Source organism: Zeus faber (assembly GCF_960531495.2).
Source record: "Zeus faber genome assembly, chromosome: 11".
In the NCBI taxonomy this organism is placed as follows: domain Eukaryota; kingdom Metazoa; phylum Chordata; class Actinopteri; order Zeiformes; family Zeidae; genus Zeus; species Zeus faber.
In genome coordinates this window covers 14131975-14157022 of record NC_137205.1, presented here as the reverse complement: position 1 = coordinate 14157022, position 25048 = coordinate 14131975, and the positions used below count along the sequence as shown (strand labels likewise).

The window sequence follows — 25048 nt, the reverse complement described above, 5'->3', positions numbered from 1 at the left end:
AAAACTGGGAACGTAATTAATTAAGCTGAAATTGAAATTGAAATAGTACATTATAGAAACGGAGCTCCATCTAATTTGCCTTTCCGATAACTTTGATGTCAATATAACGGCTTATTTTATTGTTTCTATTTTGCTTTGCATTGTATCGAACCCATCTATCTATATGGTGTTCATTATTTGTATTTTCTATCTCAGCTCATTACTAGGGTAAGGGTGGGTTTGGGTTGAACGTTAGCTCCGTTTATTTTCACGCTGTCATTTAAAGATTTTCTACTTGGCTGTTTTAAAATGCAACGTGGAAAGAAGCTTTTCGACATTATATATTCAGTTCCCCCGTGTCCTTCCTCCTTTTAATCCATCTGGTGCATAGACACTGTATGTAGTTTTATTTTTTTATGCTGTTAATCTTCTTGATGGTAATTGTGTGTACAACAAAGCACCAACTCTCACCAAGTCACATTCCTTGTACATAGAAATGAACTTTGCTGAATAAGCATCTTGTGATTTCCCCCCTTTTCTCGTTTTCATTTCAGAATACATTTTGCCGTTGGCCACACGATAGTAAGTGAATCTTGGCTTTGTAAGGTGCACCTGTGCTACCATGTGGAACTGATACCCTGCACGTGTGTTTGTTGTTGTTTCTTTTTCTTTTCGTTTTTTCTTTTTGGTTATTTACAGAGGACGACAGGCCGAGGGGATGTTGACGTGTCCCTCTGACTCCCTCCCTCACATAGTTTGTCCGATGGACGGAGGTGCTCTACCCCCCAACCCATTTTGTAGTGCACCCCTCCACAGTCAACCTCAGTCACCTCCCCCCTCCCTCTCTTCCATCACTCCCAGGTATAGTTCTCCCGGCACCTTTTGGCCTTTTGCTTTTCCTACATGTCTTATCCCCCCCCCCCTCCGCCTATACGTGTTGGAGCTACTCTCTTACCTGCCCTTCGATTGCTCTTCAGACGATGGGCGCCGCAGGGGACCCAGGGTGAGAAAATGTCGGTCTTGAAGCTGAGAAATAATTTCCGAAATGTGATTCACAGCCGCGAGGATGACGGGCATTCTGGCAAACGGAGAAGCGGGCGCATTAAGCTCCAGTCTCCACGAAAGCGGAGCTCTGAGGGCGGAGGGGGGGCAGAGAGACCGTCCGCGCAGGACCCGTCCGCCGCCAAGAGAGAGAGGGAAAGTGGCACGGTAAACATTTAACACAATACAAACCGTGTTGAATTCCCGGTCTGTGATCCGTAGGTGCGAGTGTCACAGTCTCTCTCGTTAAAACTGCTGAGGACTGAAGTTTCCCGTGTACAACTTGAAAAGCATCGCAATGGTAGTCACGTCTGTGTGTGTCTCTGTGTGTGTGTGTAATTATTATTATTATTTTTTTAAGTTATACATTTCTGTCTTGTCCAGTATCCCCAGGGGCTTTCTTGTGTTTAAATGTGGGATCGCTAATCCCTCTGGGGAGCGTCTGTACAGTACGGGTGTGTGTGACAACAGTCGGGACCGACGCACAAAGATATGGTGTGAGGGTTAATTGGGTCACTTAATCCTCCTTCACGGTCTGCTGCTTCTGCACAGGGAAGAGCCCAACGCATTGATGCAACCTACTTAGCCATGTTCTTAACTGTAGAATTTCCCTGAGTAATGTTTTGGAATGAAATTGGTTCTTGGCGATGAAACGTAACTTTTTCAGTAAAGAACTGTAAACGACTTAATTTTAAACATTCACATTTTACAGGATGTGTTCGATTCTAATGATGCCTCGGACCGCCCAACTAAGTAAGTTGTGTGTGTGTGTGTGTGTGTGTGTGTGTGTGTGTGTGTGTGTGTGTGTGTGTGTGTGTGTGTGTGTGTGTGTGTGTGTGTGTGTGTGTGTGTGTGTGTGTGTGTGTGTGTGTGTGTGTAATGACCTTTTCTTGTTTGTCAAAAGATCTAACCTCTTGTTTCTGTGTAGGTATAGGGGCCTGAAAATTGCCAGATCGAAAGGAAACCTCTTGGCCACCGAAAATGTAGAGGACCAGTTTGAAGATAATACGGCAAAAGATTTCGGCTCACATTCCAAGACCCCTAACTTAGACATGGAGGTGTCGTGTGGGGGGTTGGCTCTGGAAACCCCATCTGCCCCAGCCGGATGGGTGATCGGCCCATTCATACAGTCTTTCAAATCAAAGATGGCCAGTTTCACAGAGATTGTTATGAGTCCAGTCAAACTTTTCAAAGCAAATCCGCATTCAACGGAAGGCGACTGTGACCTGCACATCACGGCGGCCTCCAGGGAAGAACCCTCAGGGACTGTACAAGGTTGTTTGGATAATGGGCATGAGGGCAGTACAGATAGGACAAAAGATTACTATTTACCCAATGACAATTTTATTTGTAAGCAAGGCGATCCAAACCACAAGCTAACTTCTTCATTGGCCCTCGGTGTTGAAGAGAAATTTAATCCCGCCACTGCCGCTCCTCTGCAATCTCAGAAGGTGCCGTCCGATGTGGATTTGTTGGCACGCAACTTGCCACAGGCGATAGATCAATTGACAAATCAATCTGCGTCAACCAGTATGGAAATGGATACACATGAATCTCTGCCTCTTCAACGTATTTTTCTCCCCCACACCTTGGAGAAAGATTCAAAATCGAGTCCTTCCTTCCCTCAATCCACCGCTCTGGGACATCAGCTGCCTGATAAGGCCAAGGCCTTATCGAGGTCCCAGTCAGAACTGTCTGTGGAAAAGGGGAAGCAAGGAGCCAATGAAGCTGCTCGGTCAAATCCGCTCCATACCAAAGGTACTTGTAACAAATTGGCGAGGCAATCCTCCTCCTCCTCGCTTCTTCCATGCAATGTTATGCTGGAAGACTTTGCGCTTAAGCCTAGAGGTAAGCAGCTTTTTCAAATAGCAGAAACCACAATCGGTGACTTGAGCAATAATGGGAGACTACAGTCCTTAGCCTCCTCTGTCTGCTACACTTCACCGGACCAACTCTGTCCACCACATTACAACAGCCGTAAAAGCGGAACCAGAAACCTCTTCATTCAGAAAAGCCCGCCAAAAGCATTGGAGGCTGTCTCTGCTGTGGATGACACACTGAATGCAGCCGAAGAAACTGAGCCTTATGGGAAGCACGGCGGCGGTCAGGATGCAGGGCCGAATTTTGTGGATGATCCAGCAGTGAAGGTCGGGAAAGAAAAGCGAAGATTGAAACTCGATGCTCCGACAGAGACGGAAAAGGCGTTGGTTAAAATGAAAAGGCTCGAATCAAATAAACGTAAAGTAGTTGCAAAAAGTGAAGTTGCCGCTGTGGTCTCAGACAGGGTGAATGCAGGGGCTTTAAATTGGCCCAGGAAAAATGTCACCACAACAAATACTATTGCAGACACAGGAAGAATGCTGAACTCCGCCGCACCGAAGGGCCCCATCGCAAAGAGGATGAGAAGGCAGGGAGAAGGCATTCCTCAAAGCCTCAGCACAATAAACACATCCACGCAGAGCAAGGAGACTGGAAATCCTTCTGACGGGGCTCTGACCGTTTCCTCTCTGGATCCAAAAAACACAGCATCGGAGAACGGCTCAAAGGAAAGCGGCTGCAGGAGGAACACCGGTGCCTCAGCCAACTGTCTCACTACTAAACCCTATTTCAAAGCTGCTGACAGAATGGATCTGGAAACCACCACCACTTTGATAAAAGAAGCCAGGATGGAGCAGAAACCCAAGGTCCTAATCCAGCCTCTAGATGTGAAGCTGTGCCGGCCGAAAGGCGGACGCCGAAAGAGGGATACTTCAGATGACTCCGAGAACCTGCGTGCGCGTCAAAGCGTGAACGGTAAACTGCTGAAACGGAAAATACGCGCGCAAGAGCCATCAGGTGCCAAGCGGGGCAGCGCTGTGGACCCCGCCCCTTCAGCCGTGTTTACATTAGAATTGATTCCCACAGATCTGAATACCTCCGGGCCCGTTCATCGGGCGAAAGTGGTGCAACCATTCAGAAAGGCAAAAAGGAATAGCGGGGCAGCTGTCGTTCAACCTCCTCCCGAATATTCCACGCACTTAGACGAGCACAATATGAAGCACGTGAAGACTTCCCTGGGAAGAAGTGGGAGACAAAGGACTGTTTGCTCTTTGGTGGGGGGAGGAGGCAGGGAAGCCGTGGACGCCGGGCAGAACCGGTCTGAGGCTGGAGTGGGAGCTGGGTGCGGGAGCGCGCAGTCACAGACTCACGGGGTGGATACTCGTGGAGACCAGCCCGGAGTCGGTATCAGAAAGGTAGAGCACAAATCAGCGATGGCGGACTGTTTGAAAGCTTGTCAGGAAAAGGTGGATGAAGGGAAGATGAGGGCGAGCTTGAAGGAAGAGGTGGACGTGGCGGCCTACGCGCGGGAAACCTGCGGTTCTCAGAGGTTCCTGCTGCGCAGTGTCTCCTGCCCGGAGATCCCATCTCTGGTCCCCCACGACACCCCCTGCACGCCCCCGCTCTATTCCCCGCAGCATGGCCGGTGCCACATGTCGCACCACAGCCACTCTCCCATATCGGTCCCCCCGCCGCCGCCGCACGCACGGTGCGCGCCCCGGCGCGCCCGGCGGCACACGGTCAGCAGCGTGGAGGTAGAGAGGGAGATCGCCCCCCTGTGTCTGCGGAAGGAGGTGTACCCCACCAGGAGCCCCGCGGCACAGCCGCGGTCGCCCTCGCTGACGGCTCTGGCCACCTGCTTCCTGTCCAGCTCCCTGGCGTTCCTGTGCAAAAGGATGGAGGGCAGAGGCTCCAGTGCTAGCACACATTGTCCTGTCCCCTCTCCCTCCTCAAGCGTGTCCCCAAGGCGTCCATTTTCTGGTTTCCCTTCTGTGTCCAGCATCTCCTCTGCCCGCAGGTAACTGACCCTCCTTTATACAGTATGTTAAAACGAAAATGATTTGGAGTTTATACCACGGCCTCAGTCACTCCTTCATTTGGATATACTGACGCCTGCTGCTTAGTTCCAAGGCTTTAAATCTGGATGGTGTGTCAACGTGCTTTTTACCGCCCATTTGTCATTCCTCGCAGCTTGCTGTCACAGGTGCCCTTAGAGTGCGCGAGTGAGATGCGGCACCAGAGCGAGGAGGAAGACGTGGAGGACCCCAACTACTGCAGCCAGGCATTTGACGTAGCGTTGCGAGAAGAGAAGGCTCTGTCTGACTCTGAAATCAAGGTATCACAGATGACACGCTTGCAAGTCATTTATGCAATGTGGTGGGAAAAATGGAATGTGAAATGACATCTTTGCTGCTGCTGCAGAAAGCTCATTTTTAAGCTTAGCTGGTGGATTAAGCCAGTGATTCCCAATCTGATGTACCCGACCCCAACGAGAGGGATGGTTTGAAGTCTTTGATGCAACGTCAGTTCTTTGAATACCGGATTTATAATGTCTAATATTTAAATCTGCTTTTTGTAGAAGCATAACAAAGTGCTTGCCTTTGAACATTCTTTCACTACAGTGTTTTCATAAATATAATTTCATATCTATCTAAATATCATCAATTTGTGTTATGTGCTGAAATGTACACCTTTTCTCACCGTTGTCAAGCCCACGGCTGCGTTCCAAAAGGCACATTTTCAGTAGTTTTGGCTCAAATCATTTCTAATCCATTTTGTGAATCGGTGACATGAATTCCTCATCGCAGGTGGTGACAAAGCTTGAGCCACGAGGGAAGGTGTCTTCCATCAGAATTCGCAAAACCTTACCAAAACCGCAAAACAATCTCACTCCCATGGGCCTGCCCAAACCCATCAGGTAGGGACTGTGGAGGGAGTCACATTGTGCGCTGTGTTTCCTCAGTCCCAGATCATAATCAAAACAACTGTCCTTTATCTGTCTGTCTGTCTGTCTGTCTGTGCAAAAGGCTGAAGAAGAAAGACTTCAGTTTGGAGGAAATTTACACCAATAAAAACTTCACCAAACCACCTGAAAGGTAAGGGATTTAGTCTACTTTTAAAACCCTGTGTCATTTAAACTTGGAGTTAGTGGAGATAATAAAACTAGCAATAAAAAAACATAGCCTCAACCTTGTGCGGTTTTACTCACCATTTACATGTGTTTTATAAAGACAGTCAGAAGGCACACAAGTCAAGCAGTGTAAAAATAAGTATGCGCATCGTAATATAAATTATACTTTCCAATGACTGTGTCAATAATGATTGTGATTATAAGTTTATTAGCTTGAACAAATTGAGTCTCAATTTACTTTTTAGTAATTATTAAACTGGACCTAGATATTATTTACCACTGTTGTTAAATTGTTCCTTTTTTGAAAGAAGAAGAAGAAGTCATAGAAGTTCTGTTCCCAATTAATTTTTTTCCCTCACTTTTGACGACCCGGGGTCAACATTACAAATATCCAAATGTGCTCTTTTTCCCTCCACGCTCATTCAAACCGTGTGTTTTGTGCATTCCAGTCGACTGGAGACCATATTCGAAATGCCGCTCAGCCGCCGAAACGGCTCCCAGGCGGTGTTCGGCCAGAGGCGGCTGAAGCGTTTCGTTGAGTTCCCCGAGGTCGGCGTTTCCCGAAAACCGAAGAAGCCACTGAAGGGGCCGGCCGCGGCTCCGGGGCGGCCGCGACGCGGCGGCGGCAGCAGCAGCCAGAGCTCCAGGGAAGAACCGTCTGTCAGCGAGCTGGACGCGCTGCTTTGTGCCAAGCTCGACCAGTTAAATTTGTTTTTAACAGTCGACCAGAGAGACAGCTGACCAGCGACCGGCAGCATTTCTGTGCCAAGTTGCTCAAGATGAAAAGCAAAATAGAAAAAACAAAAACAAAAAAAACCAAACGTGAGCTATTTCTCATCTCTGTTAATCTGTTATGAAGGGGTTTATCTACAGAGGAATCTATAAAGCACTCCCGGTTGCTGCTTTGTTCTCTAGAATTTGTATGTTTTACTTGTCGGGTACCTGTCACGTCTTGCTACTGTGTTCACCTCCGGCCTCAAACCTGAACCGTCCGTTTGGTGGCAGGCCCTCCTGCTGTGCACCACAAACAACCGCCTCCATTTTTTTTTTCCCCCCTTTCACGCACTTGTCTCAGGCGAGACAAGTGCGTTTGAGATTGTATTTGAGGAGGCCTTGGGGTTAGAGCCATTTTGTTTCTCATCGCTCACTGCTACAGGCCTGAGAATTAAATCTGCATATCAGTATTTGGATGGTGCAGCTTTGTGTGTTGGTTTCTTTTTTGTTTTGTTTTGTTTTTCCTCTTTCCCCAAGGCAGCTATAGACAGAAAGACAGAAACTGTTATATTGTGCCATAAATGTGTCGGAGTATGCCGTTTAAAACACACCACCCCATTTTTCGGATCTTCTGGTTTTCACACGTTCAGCCTTGTCTATATTCACCACTAGTCCAGTTCATCTGCCGGACGGCCAAATGTAGTTGGTGTTTTACTCAGCTCAGGTGGAGGAGCACATTCTTATCGATAATCAAGCAACCAAATGGTTTTTATTCTTTTTGTATAAATCCGATCCAAGATGCCACTTAAGAGAACATTGGTCACGCATGGTCGAGGTGTCTAGATAGCATCTTTGATGTGACTTTTTTTTGTTTTTTGTAACTTTAAAAAAAAATTTTTTTTACCTGTGAGTGACCTCTGTATTGTTGATTTTGTGATATTCCTATAACAAATGTTTGTTTCGTTTTGTCTGATACTAATAAGCTCACCTTGTGTAACTTTTAGCTGTTTGAGTCGATGTGTTTATACTGTGGATGTTCTGCGTGCAGCTTTGTCATAATGTTGTCACCTTCGTAATGAGGGTTTGTTAACTAAAAGAGCACAATATTGGAATTGGGGGTTTTTTTTTTTTCGTTTTTTTTTTTTATTTACATGTTTTTGAATATAAACCACAGCATGTCGGCACACGTTACCTGAATAAAGATAACAATGCAACGATACACAATGTATTGTATAACTTCTCCTAGAGTGGCAAAAGAGTGGTGCCTCTGTCATAGTCCAAATTAAGATGTATTTCTAGATTGGGTTCATTTTTACTATTTAAAAAATATATATATATATCTGATTTTATATCAAGGGTGGTACGTCGACCTAATAAATAATCTCAACGTATTACAATGTAAATGTTTATTGCAGAATCGTACATCTCTGACTTTTGTATGCTGTACTCATGTATTACCCAATAAATATTTAAAAAAATATATATATACAGTATATGTATATAAAAACTGGAACAACTCTGTGTAAAGAAAATCTGTCATACAAAAAAAAATGCTTGCTGTTTAATGAGATAAAAAAAAAAAAAATCCACATCAAGAAAGGAAAGGAGCGGGTTTGATCTGGACCAGCAGTCATGAGATCGTAGGCGACATGAGTCGTTCAGTCTTGGTTTCTTCAGTAGTTCATTGGCAGCATGCGGACTGCTTCAGTCAGTAAATATATACTGTACATCCAAACTGATCCTCACTGCAGGTTCAATTGATCAGAGTGAGAATGTACGAGAAGAACACCAGGATCACCGGCGTCATGACCACAAGGCTCACCCACACGCCGATGGAAATTATGGCACATTTCTTTGCTTTCCTGGAGTAGTCCAGAGCGCTCTCTGGGTCACGGGCCTCCCCGGCCTGTTGCAGGAAGCAGGACATAAACAACCGGTTGTATTTAAATCATGAATCATTTTGTTTGAATAATGTTATCATCAGCTCTGCTCAGTGGAATCATGCGTTACCTTGACTGAATTGATCAACGCCTTGGCTCCAATGCAGCTGATCCCGCAGATGATGCTGCCGATGGCCAGTTTCCTGTGGTGCGGGTCATGGCAGCACGCGGCCACGACATCGTGGCAGCGGGCCGTGATGCAGACGCACGTGCTGTCATCTCGTGTTTTCACTGTTTCACCAGAACCTGGAATTGTCTCCACCGCGTCCTCCACTTGCAACATTGCCTGTTCTGGGGGAAGGTAAAAGAGACAAGACGGGTGTAAAAACAGAATCATTTTTGCATTACGAATAGTGAAAGCTGCTAGTAGTACTGTCATTACATATTATTACTCCACATTATTTCTATGTACTTATTTCAGCTTTATTTGGTCGCGTATTTGATTGCAAATCAAATGCAGTCTTATCTTATCAGCCCATTGAGTGGTATACACAGACAGGGTACCCACTCGGAGGAAAGCCCATTGCACAATCGCAAGATTCATACGCACTTTGCTCATATTTTCCACTTCACGTCTGCAACAAGCAATATAACTGCACCCTAAAGGAGAGCTTTGAGATGTTTTTTATTTGCTGTCTTGGAGGGATAAACCTGAGCAGAGCCCGGGGTTGTGGATGGAACACCTCGTCAACCGTGACAATAGGGTCAGAATAGTGGCCCACCACAACAGCTCACGGGCACCTTTTACTCAAATCATGTTATCAAGGGTAATATTAATAAAGTCAGATTTGCTGAAATTGCAGTCATTGACGAGTATTTACGAAGCTGCGTTGGAAAGCAGATACCTTCCTGAGCGGAAGAATGATCGTAGCTTGTTTGTGATCTCTTACTGCTAGTTATGGCTGAATCCATGCATTTATTTGGATGACTTTTGATTATTATTTGTCTAAACATTGATTTGCCGGTTTATTGAATACGTTATTGGCACATGCACTTTCCTCAGGGTCAAAATGGTCGAACAACCGCAGGGCAAGTGGGCGAGTTGTAAATGTGGTCTTGGGGATACAGTCTGTATGAACACCCTGTTTAAAACCCTCAAGCCTTTTTTGCAATCCAAGAAGACACATGGGATGAAAACTGCTGGGACACTAGACCCCCAAGGCCTTGCCCACGTCAGCGAACACACCAGTTACTGAACACTGATTAATCTGGTTGGGTGTTGTCAAAGTTAATATCAATGTCAAAGTGGAACTGCGGTTAAGAGGTGACAAAACGTCGCTTATTCTGCTATCTTTGAAACACAACCCTGAAAACAGGATGCCTGCTGGGCCACTTCTGAAAGGGAAGCGTTGACTAAAGGGTTTTTGAAATACCTGTGTGGTAGTTGTGAGTGGTTTTGGTGCTATCTGCAGGTGGGGAGAGCCAGCACTGGCAACCGGAAGGGGACGTAGCTGCAGAAGGTCGAGGTAATTACCTAAAAGGTGTTTCAAATCTGCTGTGCCCCCCCCCCATATCCTGACAGCAAGGCTGATGGCCACTCCAGACTGCACCCTACAAGTTATTATTTAAATGTTTGTCTGAACAACCGTCGTGACTTTTGGTCTAAATAAATGACTTTTGTTCCACCTGGCTCCGGTCTACCGCTACCTCACAGCCAACAGAGACTTGTTACAGTGTCGGCAGGATAGATGGAAGGACAAGTGGGGGGACCTGGTGAATCGCCGCTGGGGCAGGCCTCAGTGTGCTCAGCTTCAGACCCACAGGGGGCCCTAGGATGCCAGGACAGGCGTGCTGGTGTTGCCATCGACCTGACACCTCCCCAAACAATGTCCACTGATGAAGGTGGGTCAAGTTGTCTGGGTCGTCAGCCAGCCCCTTCTCCTGGTCTGGAAGGGCGGTATAGTATATCGTAAGGGTACAAGGTGGTACACACCAGGTGCTGTTGGATTCCGGCTGTTCACAGACCCTGATTCCCCAGTGCCTGTTTCAGCCTGGGGCCCTCATGAAGGCATCGTGGGTGGAGATAAGGTGTGTGCATGGGGATATTCACAAGTACCCAGTAGTACCGATGGAAATTCACTGTCAGGGATAAATTCATAGAGTGATGGCTGCGGTTAGTTCCCGCTTCACGCGCCCCCTATTATTAGAGACTGATTGGCTAGGGTTTAATAGAGACTAGTTAGGGAGGTAGTGGGGGCGCGTACTCCAGGATAAACTGTACAGAGGGAGTGACACTCAAACGGAGGAGGAGGTTGCGCAATTGCTCTTGCTGAAAAGCCACTGAGGAACGGTTTTCCAGTTAACTCATCACAATCCTACTGCCGGTCACCTGGGTTATGACAAAACACTGAACCAGATAATGCCAGTTAGTCAATCTGCAGGCCACCCCAAAAGTGCCATTGCGCCCCCTTCCCTAAGTTGAGGTCCCCTTTCGAAAGAATTGGGTTGGACCACATAGGGCCATTAGACCGTTAGATTAGACTAACGTCCCGAGTCGGAATCCCAAAAGAGACTCTGACTGATCAGGGCACTTCATTCATGTCACCTACACTCAGGGAATTGTACGAGTTGTTGGGTGTTCGCTCCATTCGGACCAGCGTGTACCATCCCCAGAGAGATGGTCTGGTGGAATGGTTAGCTGTCAGCCAGCCGGTTCCCCAGTAGGTTCCCCCGGTAGGTTCCCCCGGTAGGTTCCCCCGGTAGGTTCCCCCGGTAGGTTCCCCGGCTTAAGTCGGGTGGTAGCGGTATGTGGTAGTGGGGAGAGGTTTTGGTGCCATCTGCAGGTGGGGAGAGCCAGCAGTGGCGAGCGGAAGGTGACGCATAGCTGCATAAGATTGAGGTGATTTGCAAAGTGTTTAAAAACTGCTGTGTTTCCACCTCTCCCTCTCTCTCTCTCTCTCTCCTGAGGTTTATCTGAAAAAAGAAACATTTTGACTTTTGTTTAAATGCCCAGCTAAGGGCTGCCTTTTGCTCCACCTGGCTCCCGGTCCATCTCTACCCCGCCACCAACAGCGACTTGACAGAGTCGGAATCAAAACTGATCCGAACGTTTGTCACCTCTGATTCATGACAAAACAAGTAGAGTCCATTGACACTTCTTTTACCCCCCTAACCTGTTCCATTTCCAAAACCACCCTGCGCCTGTGGATAACCAGGATCCTCTCAGATTGACCCTTATGAACCTGAACATTCTTCTGGAGCTTTCAGAGCAGGTAATGAAATTGAAACACCAGCAGAGAGCCCATTTTACATCCAAAATTCCAACTCTAAAAGGATTTTCAATGACAATGGGAACACACACAACACAGTAACTGGTTTTCAAAAAGCCACTAACACTTTCACTTACATTCTGTGGCTACATCCTAACTTGAAATCACAAACCTGTTTCACATTTAGTTAAATCCATTCTCCGGGCTCAATGAACTTCTTGAATGTTTTGACAATCTGACAGTCTGAGCTGAAGTTAAAACCCGAGCAGGGGTTTTTGCTGCGCGGCGGTGGCCCACCCGTCACCCAAGTGAGAACGGGGCGTGTTGCCACGGGTTTCTTCCTCCTTGGAGTGAAAAGACTTGAGAGAAAAGATACTCCAAACACCAATCTCCTAACGCCGCTCTCGATTGTTGCGGATCCTCAAGAAAATAAAAATGTCCAAAGGTTGTCTTGAGTTTATAGAGTTTGCCTTGAGAGTCACTGCCGGTGACGCTGCCCTGCCTGGAGTTGTGGACAGACAGGACTGAGCGAGAGAGTGAAACAGGGAGTGAAACCGTGTGAAACCTCCACGCCCAGTTGAGTTGTTTTGTGCTGTCTTCCCACACACTGCACACCCATTATTCTTCTACTGTGAACTCACCTTTATTTTATCCCCGCCACTGAACCTGGACTAACTCCTGGCTCCTGACTGTCCTCCATCAGACGGAGGTCGTTGTTTTTGTTCTTTTGCACTTGTGGATTTCTCCGGCTCTCGAGACATTTTCTCCTCTTTTTCGTTCCACATTCCACTGCACGGGGCGCAGGTGTGTCTGAGCGTGTCTTGCCGCAGGGTTGAAAACAGAACAGCCGCTGCCTTTCGCTCCAACTCTTGTCTCCCACCGCGTTTCTCAGGCCACCTCATGGGAAGGAGGAACGTAGAGAAAAACAAATATTTTCCCTGCCCTTCTTCTTTTGTGTGGTTAACAGTTTATAACCTTTCCAACACCCTGTGAACACTTCCCCGCACCCACCCGCCTCAGTTTAAGAAGGCCGGGGGCCTCTTTTTTATTATTTTTATCCCACAAGTTAACCTGCACACTCTTGTTTCTGGACCGCAGCCATGTGATCTCTGAACCGGAGATAAGACACATTTATTTCTTTGTAGGTCAGCTTTCAGCCGCTGTCTGGCTGCATATTTCCAAGGTGACGTCAGCCATTGTTCACTCCCTTACCCTGGAGCTCCTTCTGTGGAAATCTGGGGGATTCTAAAATAGCGATGTTGTAACTGATAAATGACATTTAACACACAAGTAATCCACCAGGACTGTGTCACGCAGCTCGCCTAGTCACAGAGCAATTTCTGCGAGGTGTGGTGATCTTTGTTTTGTTATTATAAGATAAGATAACATTGCGACTCTATTCATCCCTGGGGGGAAATTCCCCGCATTCGAGAAGAGATTTACAGTTTAAAAAGAGATAAGAAAATAACACATCGTGTATGTACACTATCCATCAATGCACACAGTTGACTAATGAACCCAATATGGGCAAGTAGCAGTGAATTCTAGAGTGAGCAGAAGTTACAGTATTGCAGAATTACTAATACAAGGCATACGGTAGTAACAGCAGTTAATAATATCAGTAATAGCAGTAAAGTGGAATTACAAGGGTCGTACAGGCATGGAAAAGTGGCATACAGTCATAACAGCAGTCCATAATAATAGAACAGTATTAATACGGGTGATAGTACCCAATGATCATTATAAAACAGCCATCCGAATAACTAACAACAGTCTAAATATTTATACTCCACGGTGGTATTATAGTGTGTCTATGCCCTATACTCCAGGTTTCAAATCCAGTGGTATCGTTGCGAGTCCATATTTGTAATCCAGTTTGTAGGTGATGGGGTTGTGTGGAAACTGAAATCTGAAGTGAAGTCTCAGAACTCTATTTTCTAACTTATGTCATTACTGATATTTTTTTAAATTGTTTTTTTTTTTTTTTTACCCAAGCTAGATAGAAAATATTTCAGTTTTAAAGTTAGAAATTACAAGTTAATGGCCTGGAAGTTATATCTGAATGAAATCAAGAAGAAAAACATAATCTGCCTTCATGCACTTAGTTACCTTCAATCCAAGCACGCACGCACACGCGCACATTTCAACACTTTAACCCGCCGCGTCTTGGTCATGGCCCCGCCCCAAACTCCCAATCCACCAATAGGAAGTCAGTTCCAGCCTAACCCGGAAGTTCAGTGCGGCGACTTGTGGGTGTGAGGACCGTGTGGAACCGACACGTATGTGACATCGGAATAAGGGACAGAAGACGAGACTTTTTCATGTGCGATATATATATATTTTTTGTTCAGTTCATTTTTATTTCCAACCAGCGCTTATAAAACATCCAAACGGAACAGTTAGCCATCACTGGCTAACCGTAATGGAGGTAAACAAGCCAGTTGTTGTGGCAACTGAGAAATATGGCTCCGCGGAGTCGTGGGAATATCTGGCCAAGGATGGCGTAATAGAGAGACGACGGCATGACCGTGATGGTGCATCGAGAGGGAATTTCTTAATCTGCCTGTTCAAGGTGAGCGCTATCGTCTTCATTGTTTTTTAATTGCTCATTCTTGAACGCTGCTAATGTCTTGTAAATGAAGGTAGATAATTCCCCTAATATGTGTACATGTGTCTCCGCGACTGTATTGATTTGCTGCACAATTTCATACATTTTGATGTCAAATGCGCTTACAACCAGCGGGTGGTGGTGTGAGTGAGAAATGTGTCAGAATGGTGGCATGTTTCAGCTGCACTTTATTTTCCAATAGGAAATTAGGGCACTAAAAGTAGAATATTTTTCGTAAACCACTTTCTGGCCACAAAGTTATAGCGCACTTGTCAAAATCGAGACGGTCATTTCTGTTTGGTCATTTTTAGTTTTATTTGGCGTGTAAGTGGCTTGAAAATTGTGAGACCTATAACACGGTGAAATTTCACTAATAATAGTCATAATTACATGTCCAAAAATAGTAAACGGACAGAGCTACCAGCACACTGACAGTAATAGTGGTGACGTTTAACTGTTTACCCCTTGCAACCTTTTGAAGGACCCCTGGGGGTCCGGGGACCCCATGTTGAGAACCACTGATCCAATACACCAAACACACAGCATTCATTCTGTCTCATTACAGACCGTCTTCCTGCCTCAAGGCTATCCAGAGAGCGTCAGTGGGGATTATCTGCAGTATCAGTTTTGGGATACGGTGCAGGTATAGTTGCGGACTAACTCTCATCAGTGCCGAGTATGATGGCGTCAGTAATGTCCACCTTTCCAGCCGTGCGCTGCAGTTTTCAACCATCACCTTTTAACAGGCCTTTGCAAGTTCTCTGTCAGGAACTCTTGCCACCCAAGCCTCTCTGAGGGGCGTCGGTGTTGGAAACCAAGAGGCAACGGTAGCTGCAGCAACTATCACGTGGCTGTTAAGAGGTGAGCTGGAGAGAATCCACAGCACATTTTTATATTTTATTTCACCATGTTCGTCTCATTAAGATTCAGAATGAGATTTATTTTGTTTCTTGTAGATGGCACGGGAATGTTGGGCAGAATACTATTTGCTTGGCGGAAAGGGTATGACGACGCTCATGCACCTGCCATTTGCAGATGAACGATCTTCTGAAAGGTCGTTAACGTAAGATTTCCTTTTCTCTTTCAGGAGTAAACTTGACTCAGAAGCCAAAAAATGGAGGTATGCAATGTGCCACGATCCTTAGACATTTACATGTTGAAGGTTTAGTTTGTGCACTGAATACCCAAACACGATTTGGCATACCAACCCGTCTTCGTCATGGTTTTCCAGGCTTTTTGCTGATGTGCTCAATGACACTGCGATGTTTATGGAAATTATGGCTCCAAACTTCCCATCGTACTTCACGTTGATTGTGTGCACTGCAGGGATATTCAAGGTAATACAAATGAATATAGTGAAAAATATAATGCCAGCGTTGTTGTTTTTACACAAATTCAATTTTTAATTCTTTATTCCAACGTACATTCCATGCCAACAAAAATATTTTCTCTGTCCTAGTCCATTGTAGGAGTTGCAGGTGGAGCGACCAGAGCCGCCTTGACCGTTCATCAGGCCCGCAGGGACAACATGGCCGACATCTCTGCAAAAGATGGCAGCCAGGTACTTCTTAAAAAAACTTTTTGATCTCTGGCTAAACTGTGGTAAGTGTATCCCGAAAGCAAGGCACACAACAACGATGCTCGCGTTCATTTTTGTAGTAATCATCTGCCATAGTATCACAAAAATAATAGATCTTATAATATCCCATGAACAGAAATCTCTCTATATGTGGATATTAATAATCTGTTCCATTGTGTATTTTTTTCCTTTTTCCCCACAGGAGACTTTGGTAAATCTGGCTGGACTACTGGTCAGTTTAATATTAATTCCGCTGGTCACTGACAGTCCCCTGTAAGCATTGTGAAGTGAATTGGTTTCTAAATGTAACCATGTGAAAGTCGAATGACTACCTCTAAGTTATAGACTCATATTTATTTTGTTGTCCCCATTTCTTTGATTCAGTCTGACTGTTGGCCTCTTCCTCCTCTTCACCATATTACACCTTTTTGCTAATTACAAAGCGGTGCGCTCTGTTGTTATGGCAACCTTCAACGAGGTGCGACTTTCCATCGTGCTGCACCAGTACCTGAGGGACGGAAAGATCCTCAGCCCCGTCGAAGCTAATCGAAAGGAACCGGTTTTCTTAGGTGAGAGTCCCATCTAGATAGTGATTGTTGCTGGCAGTAATGCATCATTAGAATTGACATTGAATTAATGGCGCAACTCCTGCTTTACAGAGTTCAGGAGGAAACCCATGCCAATCAAACTTGGAGTGAAGCTGCAGGAGATTGTGCAAAGGTATATTCATGTTCCCTCTGAAACATGGACATAAAGGGTTCAACCAATTTTCACGATAATTCATCTACATTTCTAGCCAGGAGGATCTTGACTGGGCCTTGAAGAACAACGACAAGCCTTACCTTTTAGGAGCAAGAAATGGTAATAATGCCCTGTACTACCATTTCATTCCATTAAACACTGACGTTTTTCTTTTTGTTGCCGTGACAAGATATGTCCCATATAAAATACGTTGGGTTTTATTAATTGTAAAGTATTTTATTTTGGTTTTCCGCAGGCTACGTCTCGGTGTGTTTGGGTCCAGAAGCCTCTGTGTGTGATCAGATCCGAGCCATGTGCCAGGCCATTTGTCTCAGCAGCCCGTTGAACTCTGCTCCTGCGGGGGTCGAGGCTCAACAGCTTTTGATGCTCAGGCAACTTTTCACGCTAAATAGCCAAAGTAAGCCTTTTTTTAAATATAATTGAGCATCTACATGTATAGGTGAAAATGCGCCTACATGGTGTGTAGTGTGAGTGTCGGAGTGTGACCTGTTCTTATCCTCTGGACAGGGCACTGGGAGATGGTGTGTAACAGTCACAAGCTCATGGATCAAATCTTCATTCCATTTCTTAAAGGTAAGCAGGAATGTAAAGCTTTGGTTTGTTGTCTTTCAGTTTACTTACAAACCACAACCCGTTTATTGTGTCTGTGTGTATTTCTGGGCGAAATTGACAAAATCAAATACCACTATTTTTTGACGTATACCTCTTATATGATAATTTTGTGATATTCTAGGCATGACTGATATACATTTGCTCATAAGAAATATTTGAGAAACAATGATTAATTATGCTATTATGACATAATAGTAACATAATAATAACATGATGACCAACTGACCACAATGCAGTCTAAGAAGATTACTGCAATGCATGTTCCCTTTAAGAGCAGGAAAACACAAAACATTTGACTTTATCATTATATTAGGATGCCCAAAATCTCAGACCATATTTAGTCTCATATCACAATATATTATATTGATACATCGACCAGCCCTACCTGCGTGTGAGCTTTCCTATCAAGTGATCGCCTGTCTCTGCTGTAATCCTAGGTGTGGAATCAGCCGGGTGGCAGACACATAGAACTCTTCTCGACTGGGACGAGTGGAGGGTGGAGTGGAAACTGAAGAGCAGTTAAACTGTCACAACAAGGACCCAATTAAAAAATAATAATAAATACAGCTGCAGGCAACAATACGCGGGGTCCAGGGTAGTCGGTCCTTCGTTAAAGTTCATTGGACGAGTGCGCTTTGGCTCTCTGTTCCGGTGTGTTTTGTGACTGCAGAAGTTTGTTCGTTCGTTCCGGCCTGGTTACAGTGTTATTCCATGATGGGATGGTATTTGCGGGTGTGGGTCGGTTTCCTACGCCACAACTTACATGGGTTATTCTGAATTAGGGCTGCACCATTATGACTAAAATGATAATAATGATTATTTAGTCAGTATTGTGAGCACTATTATTTATCACAAATAATCCTCCATTTTGGGTAACAGAATTATTTTATGACACTTTGTAAATCAATGGAAAAATGCCTTCACAATAATAATGTATTTTATAAACCTACAAACAAACAAAGGTAAGCGGTTTAAACTGACCTCAATTGAGGAATAGAGGATATATAATTAAATGAATTGTGTGTAGTGGGCGACACATTTTTGTTATCATTGTAACAAATCTTTGAGGCATCTGGAAGGGAAGACAAAAAATTGAAAATATTTCAAAACACAGACAATAAATAGAGTTCCTTGCATTATGTAATTGCTTTTGGTTATTGTTACCAGTCATTTTAATTCAGGAAGATTGTATACCTTGATATCTCGGGAATATCTATAAATTCTGACAGTGATGCTATTGGATTTTTATTTTGTATAACTTACTCTGGTGCGTGTCACTTGTCTCAGAAGCCTATATACTTGTGACGTTTAATATGCTGCGCTTTGTTTAATTCAATTGTCTTCTGGTAATACTTTTACTTTGTATGTTATATTCCATTAATTTAAGTCCAATTGCGACTATATCTGTCACGTGATCTGTGTACTCCATCAACTGTGCATGCCGCCATCTTGGTGAGGATGATTGTTGATCATAAACTTCTTCCACAATAATGAACCTAACAGGATGAAACTCAAATGGCACCATGTTGGAACTGTCCGAATACAAATGTTATTCAGACTGTCCCTGGGTTCGTTGGATCCATGACATCCTAAAGGTCTGACGTCAGTTACATCAGCACGTGCATTTTGGTGAGGTTCCGATTGTTGACCAATCACTGGATTGCAATGCTTTCATTCCTCATTGTGCGCCTTGCATCAACGAGGGGAAAGAAAGTTTTATATTCAATTATTCCAACATAATAGAACGATCTGGCTCCAACTTGAATGACGGCATGTTGGGACCACTCCGAATATATATATATATATATTATATTCATCTTGTCTGTGAGTGCGGCAGATCCATGAGAACCATAGACTCCTGACTTAATTTTTTCATTAACAAAAGCAATAGGGCTCCCTCCCCTTCTGGACTGGACTCCTAATAATAATAATAACTTTTATACATTTACAATTTCAGTGTTTTTTTTTAATATATATATATATTTCACTGAAAATTGTCATTGATTTTTTTTTTTAACGGATCTATTACTGAACTATTTTCGTATAATATACTGTGATAAATACCTGACCCATGATTGTGACATTGAAATGCAGTGTGTGTTGCCTACTCAGGGCGCCGCTGTTGCCATTCCACTGACCTGGTCCACTGGAAAGAAGAGAAAGAAGGAGAAGGAACCACAACATAGGGCGCAGACAGTGCAGCTCAAATATATATATATATAAAAAAATAAAAATGTAATGATTGAAAATGGGCAGAAAGAAATGCAGCGCGTACAACTGCAGCAGCTCCAGTGTCACTTCTCACGTCAAGTTTTTTAAGTGAGTGTTTTGGGGCTCCAAGGGGAGAGTGTGTCAGTTTTAGACACAGTTAACAAGCTAAATGGCGAGTTCTGTTGAAAGAGCCAAAATCTGGTCACAACTTCTGAAAACCACAGTAATCAGATAATCAGATAGGTCCCAAGAGGACACAACCAATATGTTTTTTTTTGCAGTGGAGACGAAATGGTTTCTGTTCCCTGTAATCATCTTTAAAGTGGTAATCCGTGAGATTATTTTGATTAAAAAAAAAAAAAGCTTCTCTTTTTAGCCGGCACTTTAAGAAACAGCCATTCAATGTATTTATTGTTGTGCGTGTTGCTCCTCTATATGCCGTTTCACAATGTTGGTGGCGGGGTCCGCCGCATGCAAGCAGTGAAAGGCGGCGACAGTGAATTCGATTGACCAGCGTAGCTAGTGGGGTCAGTGAACTGTAGATGAACAATGTACAAAAAAACCCCACGTCCTTGGATGGAAAAAAAATCTCCCCACCACCTCAAGTGACCAACAAAATAATTGATCACACGATTTGTTGAAACAAATAAATCACCACTTTCAACTTGAAGTGCTCTGCCATCGGCGCGCCACAGTGTTTGGTATCCATCCGTTATATATTTCAAGAACGCCTCTGCAACGCGTTCCCCGTTTTCTGTGTGCGCAGATTCCCGTTGAGGAGCCGCCCGCTCCTCAGGAAATGGCTCTCGAACATGAAGTGGAAGGACTGGACGCCGTCTCCCTCCTCGGTCCTGTGCGTCGACCACTTTGAGGAGGAGCACGTGGAGAGACGCGGGGGAGGTGTGAGGCTTCGCCCGGACGCCGTCCCCACCTTGTTCTCGTTCCCCAAGCACATGGAGAAGAGGAAGGTACTGTCTGCGCCGCGGGCCCAGGGAGCGATCGGTCGTTGGCGCTCGGAAGTCGTGAGATGTCCGCGCTGGGTTTTCACAATGCTCTCTGTTTGTCGTCACTTTAGGCGGTCGTCAACCCTAGAAGTAGACGATACACGGTAATTTTATTCTTGTACTTGTTCTGCACTTCACCAGTTCAAACCTGTTTCCCCCACGTCGGCCATTTGTTTTGCTTTTGTTTGTTTTTTTATCACTGGAGAATATAATACAGTACGATATGTAGAAATATAAACAACAGAAATGTGTTGTCTTTCTGTTATTTCGCCCACCCGCTGTGAAATAATAAGTTTGGCTCGAAATAAATAGAAGAAAATAACGAGCTCTGAAAGATGCATAATACAGAAACATATTCTGGGTCTGTTTGGATTGCAGCCGCCCGCTGCAGCAGCCTCGCAGGTAGACCCTGCTGACGCTCTCCAAGACACAGAAGCTGCAGCAGCGACTCCGCCCGAGGAGAACCAGCCTGATGCTCGGACTGGCAGGTGAGTACGTCCCGTTTCCCTCGGTCCGTCTGATCTAGCTTTCTGCCGTATGATGTCATGGTTGGATCATTTTTTTCTGTAAAATGATGAATCGGTTGAAATTGTGTGCCCTCATATATGTTCCGGTATTGGTGGTTCAGTCGCATAAAGAGACTCGCAAAGTGGGCCGTCTTAATGGATGAGGAGCTGGTGACAATTGAATCCTTTCCCTATTTCTTCCACGGCGATTACTGCATACCACAGGTACCTGAAGAAACCGACACGCTTTGTCTACTTACCTGCGCTTTATGTGTTGTTATTTGTTCATTATTATTGTATAATTCTTCATTCTTAATATGCATTCACAGGATATTCAGTGGGCTCCTGATGATAATTTCAAGGTAAATGATTGTGCTTGGTTCTAAACTGCCAAAGCCCATAATGAGTGTTGTGGTTTTCTTAAGCACACAAATAGATGTTGTTGTTTGTTTTTTTTTTTAAGGTGGACTGTAAAGATCCTGAAAACATAATAGAGGTAGGTCCATCACAAAGTCATTGTTGGACATCCCTCTTACTCATTGCTCTGTAGGATGAAGTTGAAAGGCTGTTGGGACGATCAAACACCATTTGTTGTTTTTCATATTTCTCCAATCTTCTGAGCGCAGGTGAAAGAGCCCTGGCAGTGGCTTTGTCTGGACATCAGGGGACCGTTGCCCGTAACGCAGAACGGCCACAAATACCTTTTCACCATCACAGACCTCTACTCCAAGTGGGTGGAGGCCCTGCCCATCCAAACATGCGTCTCCTCACAAGTCACCAAACACATCACGGACATAATTTCCCACTTTGGCTTCCCTGTCAGGATCCTCTCCCGGCTGCCACTCGAGCTCGTCAAAAAGGCGCGTTCTCCCAAACTAGCCATTTCGTCGTTTCATGCCGATCCGCAGAGCCGACTCATTTATTTTTCGTATTTGTTTTCAGATCAACAGGGACTTGAAAGAACGTCTCAAAATCCACGTCCCGCTCGTGGTCTTCCACCAGCAGACCGGCACCGTCGACTTGATCACGCAGGGATCGATTGACAGGTCTCAGGAGGTTTTGGCGACAGAAGGCATTTTAAACATTGCACGTGTTGTTTTTTTTTATCTCGGGTTTGTCTTGTGCCCCCCCGACAGGATGGTGAGGGACCTGGTGCACCAGCACGAGCCAGACTGGGACGTCCACCTGCCCGCCAAGGTCTTCAGGCTGTGCCTTGGAGAACACGCCGAGACCAAGGAGCAGCCGTTCTCACTGCTGTGTTGCAACCACCTGGTGCCCGTCCAGACCACGAGAGGACACAACGTACGCGTTTCTCCTCAGGGTTTGATTGTAATGCTGCATTCACATGGGAGACCGGAGACAGCACACCGGAAGTCATGTGAGCGAACAAAAGCGTGACGGCAGCAGTGGCAAGGGTATGCAGCATTTGCCGTCCAAGTTAAAATATCTTTACTTTTTGCCGTGCTCTGTGGAGTATCGCACTAAAATGGCTTAAATTAAAAAAAAACCTGGATTGATATAAATGTTTTTAATTGTTTCTATTTATTAATCGCATGCTGTTTGGTGCTTGTAGCGAGGAAGCAGATGGAGGATTTGGACGTGGTGGTGTCGTGTGGTGCCTTTGGGCCAGTAAAGTTGCAGCTCCAGGTTGTTACTTGTATAATAATACAGTGGAAACTGCTTATAATGATCACGGTTACAGTGATCAGCTGCTTATATGGATCGAAAAAAGCTTGGGACAGAATCATTCCTATACAAATGCTGCTTAAATAATTTGCTGATAAGAATAATGAATCATAAAAGAGGGGCTTCTATTGCCAATGGAAACCAGGTGATCAGCCATTGATTACTCATTTAACAGATCAGTGATCCCTTCCAGGGAACAGATCTCAATAGATGCGCTCTCTCGAAGCCACATAACAATATCCATAAATATATCCATAATGTGAAATAATCCATTGTCAAACCTGCTTGGAGATGAATATGATGCTTTATAGCCGCCTTGTATAAAGTTAACCAACTGTGAATGACAATAAGTTTTGGGCGGAATTTAACATTCACTTGAATCATTTAAGTTTGCGATAAAATATTAATAGTAAGCTGCATTTTATAGCTACACGCTGTACATTACTAAAATTGTTATATATGATAACGGACACTAAATTGTTTAGTTTAATATATATTTTATTGGAGTCTTTTCACATCACCATAGCAACACATTGTCACGTTTTGCAGTGGTACCTCCACCTCGCTCTCCCGTGCCGTTTGCTGTCTACCGTGTTCCATGTGACTGCAGCAGTCTCATGTAAAAGTTGGTCATATACAGTGTTAGTATTTTTCTTTTCCCCCCTGCAGTACACCTACTCCAAGATCCAGGACAGTGTTTTTATAATCAAGGCTTTTTAGATGCATTTGGTGAGCTCATCAGAAAGAGAGGATTATGGCCTTTCATTATGGTATGGGCATTTCTTTTTCTGTGGCGTGCCACTTAATTTTACAGTATAAAAATATGAACTGCAAAGCAGAAACATAATATTGTGATCTAAATTCCAGGCTGTCACTGGACCATGTCGCTGCAGGTGCGGTTCGAATGAAAGGATGTGACGCCCGTCGTCCTGGAAACCCAGTGAAACTAAAAACTGAAATTAAACCGTTTCTCTTCAAGTCTGTTACAAATGAAGAGCGCGGGGCAGTCAGCCGCTCTATGGATGCAGCTGGTCTGGATGTTTGAGCTGTTCCCCATTTTCTTTATTTTCTTTGTGTTGTCCATCTGTAAGAATTGTGAATAAAGTCATTTTTCAATTTCATTTACATTACTGCTGTGCAAAAATATCAGGTTGTCTGTGTTTTGTTTGTTGCCACATAACATTGTATAACTTAATTATTAACAGTGGTGCTATTTTATCTGTTACGTTTCTGTTCCACGGCCTGGTTTTGGTGATAAATACTTTTTACTTTCACTGTCAGGGCAAAGGTAGGTAAAAAGATAGATACTTTATGGAGGGAAATTGCAGTGTTACAGCAGAATGCATCAAAACAATAGGCAATAATAATAAGGATGACGAATAGGAAAAAATGTTAGTGAAATGCTTCAAAAAAGATTTCCAAAAAAAAAATTACCAATATGCAATGACCGTGAAATCAACTAAAGAATAGAATCGTTTGGCGATCTACAATAAACCTCGATGAGCAATTCACATTCAGACCAAAGTGGGATGTTGGATAACAAAGTCACGGATGACATGAGGACCAACACGACAGTTTCAAACTGTCTCCATAAAACTCGACCAAAGCAAAGTTTAAGATAAGAAGTCTTATCTTGAAGCTTGCAGCTATGGGTGACAGCTCACCCCTACACACACACACACACACACTTTATTTATCACACTTTTTTTTGTCATTTGCAATTTCCACATGGAGTCTCATCCAGTGAAAACAAATAAAAATAAAGACAAAAATAGCCCCATGGCGGCAATGTGCCGGGTTCCACCGAATGACTTGGAATGAAAGAAGGTGACATTGTGCAGCTTGCACTTCTCCGGATCCACCGGGATGCAGCCATAGACTGAAAGAGTTTGAAAGATTGTTTTTGTTTCACGTAAACAAAGGAAAATAAAATGAAAAAACAACTATTTACAATAAAAAAAACAACACTTTTTTAAAATCTGTTTTGTCTGGAGAAACACACAGCGGATGGGATGGAACACATGACCATATGAAGAAGACCGGCAGGAGCTGACGTCATTTTTGACCAATCGCATAGCTCTTCTCAATCTCGCGTATCGGTATCGGCGTACGTGTCGTGTCATTCGGATTTACGGTTCTTGGGAAGATTTTTGAAAGTTTGTCAAAAAAATAAAAATAAAAAATAAAAATCGAAATGGCGATAACTTCAAATTTCAAGAAATCACCACAGCACTTAGGAGACATGTTCA

The 25048-nt window shown here is 44.4% G+C and overlaps 4 protein-coding genes and 1 long non-coding RNA gene across 9 annotated transcripts; 4 read left to right on the top strand and 1 right to left on the bottom strand.

Moving 5' to 3' along the window:
• Positions 1–1051: 1051 nt before the first annotated feature.
• Positions 1052–2183, top strand: LOC307236935. Its single transcript, XR_013844398.1, has 3 exons — positions 1052–1188; positions 1733–1773; positions 1949–2183. It is a non-coding gene; the product is annotated as an uncharacterized lncRNA (long non-coding RNA).
• A 10-nt stretch (positions 2184–2193) lies between these two features.
• On the top strand, positions 2194–6748 carry prr14 (proline rich 14). Its single transcript, XM_080009527.1, has 5 exons — positions 2194–4855; positions 5029–5173; positions 5646–5755; positions 5865–5933; positions 6418–6748. Exons 1-5 carry the CDS (start codon positions 2553–2555, stop codon positions 6707–6709), a joined length of 2919 nt encoding a protein of 972 aa, XP_079865653.1. The 5' UTR covers positions 2194–2552; the 3' UTR covers positions 6710–6748.
• Positions 6749–8433: 1685 nt separating this feature from the next.
• LOC307236934 (transmembrane protein 265-like) lies at positions 8434–12526 on the bottom strand. Of its 3 annotated transcripts, none has more exons than XM_080009529.1 (3): positions 12473–12526; positions 8693–8913; positions 8434–8588 (listed from the first exon to the last, which is right to left on the bottom strand). In XM_080009529.1, exons 2-3 carry the CDS (start codon positions 8903–8905, stop codon positions 8436–8438), a joined length of 366 nt encoding a protein of 121 aa, XP_079865655.1. In that variant the 5' UTR covers positions 8906–8913; positions 12473–12526; the 3' UTR covers positions 8434–8435. The 3 variants fall into 3 exon arrangements, with proteins under 3 accessions (XP_079865655.1, XP_079865654.1, XP_079865656.1); XM_080009528.1 differs by lacking the exon at positions 12473–12526 and adding an exon at positions 12004–12296; XM_080009530.1 differs by lacking the exon at positions 12473–12526 and adding an exon at positions 9996–10115.
• A 1579-nt stretch (positions 12527–14105) lies between these two features.
• rusf1 (RUS family member 1) lies at positions 14106–18970 on the top strand. The gene is made up of 14 exons (XM_080009895.1): positions 14106–14403; positions 15005–15082; positions 15186–15300; positions 15396–15441; positions 15527–15559; positions 15671–15776; positions 15899–16000; positions 16221–16291; positions 16403–16587; positions 16678–16738; positions 16815–16879; positions 17016–17177; positions 17288–17353; positions 17830–18970. The coding sequence occupies exons 1-14, from the start codon at positions 14254–14256 to the stop codon at positions 17913–17915; spliced, it is 1326 nt and encodes a 441-aa protein (XP_079866021.1). The 5' UTR covers positions 14106–14253; the 3' UTR covers positions 17916–18970.
• A 574-nt stretch (positions 18971–19544) lies between these two features.
• LOC307236530 (uncharacterized protein) lies at positions 19545–24021 on the top strand. Of its 3 annotated transcripts, none has more exons than XM_080008984.1 (12): positions 19545–19711; positions 20370–20571; positions 20679–20711; positions 20986–21095; positions 21236–21338; positions 21443–21475; positions 21577–21609; positions 21740–21973; positions 22056–22159; positions 22250–22415; positions 23469–23569; positions 23667–24021. In XM_080008984.1, exons 1-11 carry the CDS (start codon positions 19641–19643, stop codon positions 23517–23519), a joined length of 1140 nt encoding a protein of 379 aa, XP_079865110.1. In that variant the 5' UTR covers positions 19545–19640; the 3' UTR covers positions 23520–23569; positions 23667–24021. The 3 variants fall into 3 exon arrangements, with proteins under 3 accessions (XP_079865110.1, XP_079865108.1, XP_079865109.1); XM_080008982.1 differs by having other exon boundaries at positions 22250–22528; XM_080008983.1 differs by lacking the exon at positions 20679–20711 and having other exon boundaries at positions 22250–22528.
• Positions 24022–25048: the final 1027 nt, after the last annotated feature.